This window comes from Pyxicephalus adspersus, chromosome 2, assembly GCF_032062135.1.
Source record: "Pyxicephalus adspersus chromosome 2, UCB_Pads_2.0, whole genome shotgun sequence".
Taxonomy (NCBI): Eukaryota; Metazoa; Chordata; class Amphibia; order Anura; family Pyxicephalidae; genus Pyxicephalus; species Pyxicephalus adspersus.
This window is the reverse complement of record NC_092859.1, coordinates 1,942,278-1,953,080: the sequence shown is the minus strand read 5'-3', so window position 1 is coordinate 1,953,080 and position 10,803 is coordinate 1,942,278. Positions and strand designations below refer to the sequence as shown.

The following is a 10,803-nucleotide window of genomic DNA, read 5'->3' as shown; positions in this document are numbered from 1 at the left end:
CTCTCGGTTATGAATGCTGTGTGAGTCTGATGTAATAATGTGTATTATATAATGCAGTGTAAAGAGAACCTGTCATGGATGATCAGTGAGCTCATACTAGCATAGAAATGGATCTTATTATACCATTATTATTATTCTAGTGTTAAATATAGAAGTCTGCAGATCAGCCACTAGAGGGAGTTCTAACAGACTCAGTGCCATTATTCAGTGTCTCTTACCTGTTATCGGCCAATAGCCCTCTGTTTCTGTGCCCTTTCAGTGTTGTCACCAGGACAGGAAGTGACACGTTATTTTCTTGTACTTCCTGTTGTGTTATTGGGATGTGTACATTTTACTTGATTTACACTTGTATGGCTCTGAACCTCAGATATTTGGGAGGTCCTGCAATAGATGGGTTTTGTTGGTGGTGGTCCTTCAGATTACTAGTGAGGGTCTTACAGATAAATATGAAGACAGATTGTACTATTATGTTGTGGATATTTTATGGTCGTCAATGTTTTTGAAAAAAATCCTAACTCATTTCTGTTCTTCTGTGTTCCAGCTCGTTCTCTGACCACCTCCGCGGATGCCTCGACTTGGCCTGTTCCACCATTCAGGGAGGTGTGGCAGGTGAGTGTACGCCCCCGAGGACTCGGCCAAACCCGCAACCTCTCAGGAACCTATCGCCTTTGTCTGACGGACCGTACTCTCAGCCTCCTACGCCTCCGTTGCGACAACCCCTCCGTCACCCTTCAGCTCATGAATGTTCGCCGGTGTGGCCATTCCGATAACTATTTCTTTGTGGAAGTGGGGCGCTCGGCGGTGACCGGCCCGGGGGAGCTGTGGATGCAGGTAAGAAAAAAGGTCAATACGGCAAATGCAAAATGATCTCCACGCCCTAAAGGGGTCACCTGGTGACTGAAATGGTGAACCCAGAAATTTATTTAGGCTGGGTGGGAAGCAGCTGTAGCCCCTGTATTGAGACCCAATTTTTCAGTAACCACCCTAAAATAGCCAGGTGGTTACAGATAGGTGCCCGGTGGTGCGCCCAGCTTAAAGGGGCCGGGGGAACACCGGACTGGATGTCTGAATCTTGTGCGTAGGTGTCTTCCCCATGGGTCAGGACTCCATTGGGGTCCTACCCTAACTTTTTGGGGTCCCTCTGTCTGGTTGCCTCAGCTGTGAGTTGGGTTCTAGTGAGGTTTCCTTGAATTTTTAGGATCCCCACCAAGAATTCATTAAGATTTTATTGTGTATTTTTGGGGTCCCCCAAGGTAGGTTGGGGGGATTAGGATCTGAGCTGAGTTTCACTCTGTGTGTATTTTATATATATTTTATTTTATATCATATATTTTTTTTAATTTTTCCGCTGTGTTGAGCATAAGGTCTCCAGGGGGTTTCATTGGGGATTTTTATATAATATATATATATATATATATATATATATATATATATATATATATATATATACCTATACCCCAGCAGTGCTATATGGTTTGCCCCATCCCGGTCACATTTATTGGACAGCTTTGGTCTGGCAATTAATGTAATAGGCCAGATAACCTTCACAAATCATCATCGCATTTGCTCATCTTGTAAAAATGGCGCAGGCACATGTGGCTCCTCCCCGACCCTATGGAATGTTGGGCTGAAGAGAACTTTTATGTTCATGAACACATCACCAATCCTCATTAAGGTTGTCAGATAATTTGTTTACCTTCAGACCCTAATGTAAGTCCTCCATAGCCTTATTACCCGTTTTCCTCTCCTCCTTCATTGGACGGCCTGCAGGCCCATCACAGCCCCCACTAGTGGTAATTCAGCAGAGTACGGGTTAATGCAACCAATTACCAGCATTAACTTCAGAACGTTCTCTGCCTAAGGGCAGCCTGCCTTGTGATATTGGCTGCTCTCACTAATGTGGATGGACATGGGGGGGGTGCAGTTAAGGCGCAGTAACAGACTATCGATCTACTCCGGCTCCAAAGCCACAAGGCATGAGCCAATAACCAGAGCCGGCCCCTGATGGGACTGTTAATGATGCCAACTAGTCAAACTGTGACGGCGCTTTATTAATATGAGAGCTCAGATCTATAAATCTGCAAACATTGTGCTAATTATTGCCCAAAACTATGGCCCTACAGATGACCTAAATTAGAACTTGAGAATGCCTAAGGTTGGGTTTTTATCAGACAGGTCATGAGAACCAGAAGGCATCAGATGTACAACGTAGGAAACCATTCCTGCATATGGATGGAGCCACTATGGTTGCCCTGTTGTACGCACTTTCAGGCTATGCATTGAAAGTGACCAGGTTACTTGTAAGAACAGCCCCCACCTCCACTGGACCTGGATAAGTAATATCCAGGGGTATGGGGGAGAATAGACCTTCTATAAAGGTGACGTTCTCGAGGGTCCAAGTTTTGGTCCTAAACTTCGTCCGCCCCCATTTCTCTGTTGGAGCCAATGGAACTTTGGGTGTAAGGTTGCTCTTGGAGAGTTGGTCTTGGATGAGAGCAATTTCCTAAAAGTCCTTTAAATATAGAGCTAGTTATTACCATGGAGGGTATGTACTCATTACTTTTCATATCATTTCTCATCTTCCAGGTTGAAGATTCGGTTGTAGCCCAGAACATGCACGAGACCATCCTGGAAGCTATGAAGTCTTTAAGTGAAGAGTTTCGTCCCCGGACCAAGAGTCAGTCTCTTTCCTCGACTCCAATCACCGTCCCTTCTAGAAGACACCTACCTAACCCACCGCCGCCGAGCCAAGTTGGCTTGTCACGTCGTTCCAGGATTGAAGTATCTTTGGACAGCTCTCCAGCTGCCAAGCCTCACTCTCTGCCTAGGGATCACAGTCCACGTTCCCCCGAGGAAGAGGAGAAGCGGCCAAGAGTAGAAGCCATTCAGCCTCCGGTGGACTATGGTTCTGCCTCTTCAGACGAATACGGATCCAGTCCGAGCCTACATGAGCCTCCCATATTTCTGCCGCCGTCTCCAGTAACGGGAGAAACGAATTACATCTCCATGGGGCAGCTCGGAAGGAGGTCTCTGGCACTGGACCTTGTATCTGTACCCATCACACCCAACGAGGAAGATGGAGGTAAAGCCATCAAACTGGAACATGAAGACAATTACGCCATGATGGGGAAATGTGAGCCACGCCCAGAAGCTGGTTATATGCCTATGCTTCCCGGCAGCCGATCCCAGGATTACATGCCCATGACACCGAACAGTATCTCTCCACCAGCACCCATAGAACTGGCTGGTTACGTCTTGATGTCTCCATTGGGTAGCTGTTCCCCAGAACAAGAGAGGATCAGCTGGCCACCTTCTGGAGGAATGTCAGTGGGCAGCGTGGACAGCCAAGCCTCAGATTACATGAACATGTGGCCGCTAAGCCGTTCGGCCTCCAGTACCCCTCCACTCATGGAGAAGCCATTACCATTGAGCAATGGTCCTACACGGATTCCTGCCTCCTACCGATCACTTCCTCGTTCCTATAAACTGGATCCGGTACCTCCTGCTCGGAGCTCCTGCTCCTCATCCTCAGACAGCCTTGAAGAAGTCAGCGGTGGAAGGAGTCGGAGGCCACTCAGTATTTCTGTGGACACTTGGAGGGCAAACACATTGCCAGGAAATTACCGTAGACCTCCCAGCCCCGGGGAATATGTCAGCATTAATTTCAGGGCCAAACAGACGAGAAAGGACTCTCATGTTCCCCAGGCGGAATACATTGCCATGGACACGCAGCATCCAGACGTGGCCAATGGAGACTACACCAAAATGATGTTCGAGCCAGGCACTCGGCGGTCACAGGCTCCTTCCATCGCCAACCAAAAAGTCGAGAAGGTTTCACTGCCAACTCCCGAAAATGTGTCTGGCCCCGGAACCACGGAAGCTTTCCCCAGACCAACTTCAAAAAAGACATCACGGCCTACCTCAAGTGTGGAAAAGTCTGCCAAGCCGTCGGTAGAAGCTGATTGCTGGCCCACGGTGGCCACTGATAACACATTCAGGCCCATTGATAAGCCAAGCCTTGCTGCCAAGATGGCGGAGGCCCAGGTGGAGGGCGTGTTGGGTGTTGCTGAGAAGACTTCAGTGACAAAGCCACCTCCTGATGACGGGGAACTGAGGAGCCTGCTGGCCGGCTGTAGTCTGCACAATGGGCAGGACCGTACCAAGTTTGTCAGGGCCGATCACCTGACCCGCGTGAGGCACTGTTCTGATACCCTCAATGCTGCTGCCTCCTGCAATGGAAACCGGGCACAGACCAAGGAATCTGGCCTTAATTACATAGATCTGGACCTGGCAAAGGATGTGGGCACCGCTCCACCCACTGCCTATCTGGTGACTGCCAGTGTGCCGCAGCCAGTAAAGAGCGCAACCCTGGGAACCAACCCATGCATCAACACCTATGCCAGCATTGACTTCCAGATGTCCGGAGAGCTGAGGAGAGGCAGCAGAGATGGAACAGGTATAAACCAGGGCGTGGGGGGGGGGAAGGGCACGGGGTGGGGGCAGGGCGGAAATGTAGTAACAGAGCACTCTATAAAGAGACCCTGTCAGCAGGCAATTTCCACAGCAATCTTCCCATAAATATATCTGCCTATAATGTATTTTATGCATTAAATAAAGGGGGAGGGGATATATGTAGGAGCTGGGCCAGCGCAGATAGTAATGAGATACTCCTTACAGCTAAGGAGAAACCTGTGACCGAGAATCAATAGTACATTCAAAATCTGTGTTTATCAATAGCATCATTTCATTTCGGCAACCACTCCATTTTCCTGTGCTTTTACCTGCATTTATTTTTGCTGCAGGAAATGTGAATGACAGGGTCTCTTTATTTGTGTATATCTGCTTTGTGATATCTTGTTCTCTGTAAATTGTTATTTCTGCTCTGGTACACCGACAGTCTTCACAGTTGTTCTGAGGTGTATCGCAGGGGACAAGGGGCATTATGCTGTTTTGGTGGGTGGAGTTTGAAGAGGGTGGTCTGTGTGTTGTCAGTATTTATTCCATCCTGAGGGGGGCAGCGACCCCTCCAATTGTCCTCCCATCCGTAACAACGGCTCCCGCTTCACCCATTGACATTGCTAACTACCTGGGCGTGTGCTGTTTGCTTCTGACGCAGGTTGTGTGGTGCAGTGGGTACCAGTCATGTGATCATTGGGGTTAACCAGGGGCAGGGGTTAACCAGTCATGGGGTTAACCCCTGCCAGGCAGGATCTGTGTGTGGTGGATATTACTTTACCCCCCCCCCCCATGTCCCCAATTAGAAAGGCATTAGTTGTAATAATTGGGGTATCCAGCTGGGGGCGAGATTTATTGTGGTCTTGTGGGCGGGTCCTTTACACAAATAGGGGGCGTGTCCTCAGACAAATTGTTACATTGTATCATTTTCCTCTGTCACAGAACCTGGATGGGGGTGGGATTAGTAATCACTTTCCACAGGAGTTCGATGCGATTTGAGTCGTGCAATAAAAGTGTGAGCTGGGGGGGGGTCACTTACAGGTGGGGGGTGACATAACAGGTGGGGGGTGACATACCTGCGGCGTGCTGAGGTGCAGCACAAACAGCAGAGCCGGGTTGATTGCAGGTTTGGCAGAGATTCTTTGAACTCCCAGAATAGTGTTGAGCAAATATTTGAGCACATACAGCGGGCATTGTCAGTCACGCAGAGCTGCCACCAACCTGTTCCAGAGCTGAAAGTCCTTTTTTATCATTTAGCACTTGTGTTTATTCCCCCCCCCCCCCCATCCCCGATTAAAAAAAAAATGTAATCTAGAGCAGCCAGGAGGGTTTTTGCTTTGTAGTTTCAGTTAGAGAGAGGCATACTATTAGCAATCATTGACTCTTCTTTTCCCATTGTTTCCTTTATTTTGGCCGGGTTTAGGACTTTCTTACCCTGTTCACATTTTCAGGAATAATATTTGCAGTGTTGAGGGGTTTGCAGACCCCTTTGCTGGCTTTGGACACTCGTAGTCCCCTCTGTGACCTGGCCAGACCCACTCAGGTGAATGTTGGTGGCCTGGAAGGATTTTTTAATGTCTTCAGGCAATGGAGGGAGTGCAGGTCAGTGAAGGGTTAAATTTAGCTCATGGGGTCATCCAAATAAATGAATCCCCAAAAATCTGCATCTGCAATATATATCAATTTTTGCTTAGGTGAAGGGGCGTAAAATGAACCATTATTTTATGTAAAACACTATAAACTGGTCAGCAATGGGTGATGTGCGGGGTCCCGAGGCAGTGGGGCGATGGCCACGGCCCTCCTTCTGCACCTTTTTTTGTAAAAGCAAAATCTATTTGATTCTTCTCTTGGCAGCTGAGAGGGAAATATAAATTTACCCCCCCTCCCAGCTTGTAAAACACCACCGTGGGGTCATTCGGCTCCCTTTCATGTGTCGTTTTTATTTATGGAGCCAGCAGATGGGCAAGAAGAGCGGGCACAGCTGCGAGTTCATAGGGCGCTCCCGCTCGCTCTGTTATGGCTCCCATGGGCATCGATCCCACAAATATCATGTGACCTTTTTTATCAGCTCATAAAAACATTGCCATCTAGTGGTGTCACCCAGATTGCATTTCCTATGATTTGCCCCCGCCTAGAGTAAAATGGTGAAATATATAATCGACATTGATTTATTGTGGTCACATGGTAGCTACGCCCTAAAAAAAAAAAAAGTCACCCTGCCCCCAATTTTGCACACGCAGTGACAACCAGGCAGTGGAGGGGGAACCTGGCACGCAGCGTCACTGACAGCACAAGATGGTGGCGAGCCTGGGGAGTGTCACACGCACTTTATGTGTCTTGGAAGACATTTTCGTTCCATGTTTTATCTTTTTCTTCTTTTGCCATCTGCTTCTCATAGTTCACATCAACACATTATTTTCCTTTTTTTTTTCTCCCTGGGATGTTGGCACAGAAATTTCACCAATAAATTCTCAGAGAAGGAAATGGGGAAACTAAACAGCTGCTGAACCATGGAACATTTCTTGGACTGGCCCTTTAAATCTCCCCTCCCCCTCCTCTTTTTTTTCCCCCTTTAGCAATGTTTGCACTTGCTGTTCCATATTGTCATCACTGTATTTAATGTACACATTCCTAGGTGTCTCTTGTATTGGCATGAGCGGGGGACGGTACAGCGCAGTCACAATGATGTCTATGTGTGTTGTATGGGGGGGGGGCATCTATTATCTGCCCCCTTCCCCCATAATAAAAGTTTAAAAATGAACCTCATAATAATCACACTTTTTTTTTTTTTTTTTTTTTTTTTTTTAGAGGCCCTTTTAAGTATAGGTGATTTGTGGGAGGAGCCCAGATGATGTGGGTGGAGCCTCTGTTAGTGGCAGGATGACATGTGATTGGCTAGATCAGCTTTCGTTGGAGAGAAATTTGCAGAAAGTTGGGGAATTTTCTAGTTATTGACCCGTACTACTACTACTACCCGTTGAATCGGAACTCAGATTGCTCCCAATCTACCAATCCCATTAGAATGATTCGACCACCACTAGTGGCCATCGTTGGTGGTCAATAATACAAGATGGCGGCCTTGTAGTAGGGGATTATAACGGTGACCTTGATGGCCAGTGGGAGGGGTCATGTTGGTGGTCACTTCTGGGTTTACCCATACACTTCTCAAGCATTACCCCCCTTGCGGTCCATGTATAGTACCATGTTGTGTCGGGTCTAGTGACTGCATTCTTGGTGCTTGTTGTTCCTCTTTCTTGTGGATTGGCCAAAATCCTGAGATGGTTGAGCGGGGGCGGGATCTATAAGATGAGGTCACTGATGACATCACAGAATGAAGCATTGCTTCCTGTTTCGGTGTGGACAGCTCTATATTGAGGGTGCCAGGCCTTGGAGGTCAGGGTTTTTGGTCCACCCATGGGTAATTCCGGGACTGGGAAGTGGGCAGGTGGGTTGGATATTGGGCACCAGAAAGTATTGCCCCTTCTGGTGCCAGCCTGGCATTGGTTGGACTTTTTGGGGGTTTTGTGTTAAATACCCGATCTGTATGACCTCCATATTTTTCTTTTCCTCCCCTCAGAATGCTAAGAATTGTCCATTGACCAGGCCGGGAACTATTCACCACCACGGATGAATCCAAGATGACCTGGCGTATTCTGCACCTAACCGTTACCGTCTCTCTATTTGCACTTTCTGACTGAAGCTTCAGGATCGGTGTTTTCGAGGGGGGAGGGGGGGGGATGAAGAAAAAAAAGTGCCTTTTTGTTTTCTTTTTGTTTTTCCTGTAATTGACAATGTTGGGATTGGCTGGACAGGAGGAATCCTTCATCCCGATTGGTCATGTTTACGGAAGGAATGAGAACTATAGGATCATCAAAGTAGCGTAAATTGGGGTGCTCACAGCTAGCTGCTTCATGGGGTGAGTGTTGGTTTTATCAGTAAAGCCGCCATTTTCAGACGTGTCAGAATATTCTATCGCTCTTCATGGTCCATGGGGGGTTTTCTAATTGACATCTCACAAAATGGCTGCTGCCTCCGATTTTGAGGAAACTATGAATGGGATATTGACTCTTTTTGTTTATTTTTTTGCTTGGTTTACCATAAAAACAAATCTTTTGAAACGAGCTCAAAGGGTGAAAACCCCATTGTGGTGAAACGCCCGCACGTGCTCAGAAGGTACGAAGTAAATCGGGCCGCCAATCATGGCCGCCGTCAGATTCCCAGAGCCACATGTAGCTACAGACAAAACAAAATGGTGACCTAACCGCCATCAGACATAACCGCCACCGATTCACCTTCCCAGAAGAAGAAGGGTTGGGGGGCAATTATTGCATTTTTTATTACTTTTCTGGTACTACAGTCCAGCTGTGGGGTTGTTTACTGTCCCATGGTGGGCCCACCATGGACGAGGCCTCAAGGCAGCCATATTGTATCCTTAACCAATACCTGAGGGCTCGCTTCACCAGGGACGTTCATGTAGGTACAAGATCCTTAGTCTTGGGAGTCCCCTTAAAGGGGCGTGTACTTAGTGTAAGTTTGTCAGCCTTCGGCTTATTTTAGATCAACTTTTTGAAACCAAAAGAAAAAAATTCTATGTATAGATGTTTATGCAGATATAATATATATATAGAGTAAGAATAAAGTGTTATGGGGATGGACAGAAGAATCCGGGGAATTGAGTATTATCCAGGTGACGCTCAGTGGGCGCGGGTTACGGCAGCGTGGCACAAAATTCCGACACAGTTCGGTCATTGTAATCCTGAGGCTTGGGGGGGGGGGGACCTACAGTGGGCCTGATGATATGGCGCAGGGGGTCAATATATGCAAAGGTCCGGGGTCCCCCCTATCTGTACGCTGCTTTATACCTGGATAATACCAGAAAAAATATATTTAATGCGGTACCCTGCTAGCCCCCCCCCCCCCCCCATCTTTGGTGGGTAATGGAACATTCCAAGATTCTGATGGTGCTGTGGGGGCGGGGAGGAGCAAGGAATAGAAATCTGAGCCAATGAGAATGCTCGCTTTGCCATAAGTGTGTCTTGGGTTTGGCTAGCAGACTCTTTCTATAGAGGGGGAGGGGAGGGATGTTGGAAAGATGGCTGCCAGATGCCAGGAAGTTTGCCTTGTATAAGCTAAATCTATCAATAAAGTGTTTTCAACACCTTCACTGCAGAGTTGTGGTTGTGTTCGGGTCCACAGATGTCATAGGAAAAGGTTTTTTTATAGCTGGGGGTGTCCATTAAGCAGAGACCCCGCCATCTTTCTGTGTCTTGTACTGTTGTCACCTAGACAGGAAATCAAGGAATAAGGGGGTCACCAAGTTTATTTCTACCGAGAGATTGACCCGAATTTTATAGAATAGCTCTGTGTGACACTTATTTCAGGTTTAAGTGGATGGGAATAGGGATCAATCCCTGTTAAGTCCACACTGCTGCCTCGGATCCCTTAGAAACAAATTTAACCCAATGAAGCTGTAGCTGGAGGTCTATTTCAACCGAGCAGCAGTTGTCACCGAGACAGAAATGCTCTGATCTGCCCTCTAGTGGTTATGTAAAGATGTCATAGAGTGACTTTGGGTTTTATAGTTTGTTGTTACAGCCTGATTCTACAATCATGGCATTATTCTTTTTATATTCTGCCTTCATAATGCCAATGTGAAAAAAAACATTATAGAATTTTGTAAATTCATTAAAAAGAAAAAAAAAAATGGAATCTCACATAAGATGGCTGCTGAGATGTTTCTTCACCTTAATTAGCGCCCCCTTGGGGTAGGTTGATTGGCCACTGCCTGGGGTAAGTTGATCGGCCATGATTTGGGAGGGCGCCACCTCTATAGAAGCGTTGACAATCAGAACAAAAACCCAGCCATGAGGACACAGGAATGTCCTGCAGAGCTCAGGGCCCACAATGTTACAAAGCTCAGATCCGGGGAAGGCTACAAAATCATTTCTGCTGCACTGGGAATTCCCAGGAGCCCAGTCGCCTCCATAATTCTCTTTCAATAGTTTTTACTAAAACTTTTAAATATATAGAAATACAGAAAACATTAATAATATGGAACAATTTAAAAGAATATTATAGTAGTACTTGGTAACAATGTAATGAATATCAATATATTTTTAAAATACAAATGAAAGGGTGTATCATATAATATATTGCTAATATATGTAAAATAATTAAATCTATATGAACTAAAAAATAAAAAATAGATGGAAAGAAAGAAAACAGCAAACAGAGAGAAAGAATAAAGGTAACATATTCCGCAGGGGAGGGATGTATAACGGTAACATAATCCGCAGGGGAGGGATGTATAACGGTGACATAATCCGCAGGGGAGGGATGTATAACGGT

At 46.6% G+C, this 10,803-nt stretch overlaps 1 protein-coding gene across 1 annotated transcript in view; it reads left to right on the top strand.

Annotated features, from left to right (window-relative positions):
• LOC140322685 (insulin receptor substrate 1-like) overlaps positions 1 to 9,619 on the top strand; it is a 14,855-nt gene extending 5,236 nt beyond the window's left edge. Inside the window, exons 2-4 of the mRNA XM_072399245.1 lie at positions 542 to 831; positions 2,587 to 4,456; positions 8,033 to 9,619. Coding sequence (XP_072255346.1) covers positions 542 to 831; positions 2,587 to 4,456; positions 8,033 to 8,040 — 2,168 coding nt within the window. The 3' untranslated portion in view covers positions 8,041 to 9,619. The remainder of the gene's footprint in view (positions 1 to 541; positions 832 to 2,586; positions 4,457 to 8,032) is intronic.
• The last annotated feature ends 1,184 nt before the right edge of the window (positions 9,620 to 10,803 follow it).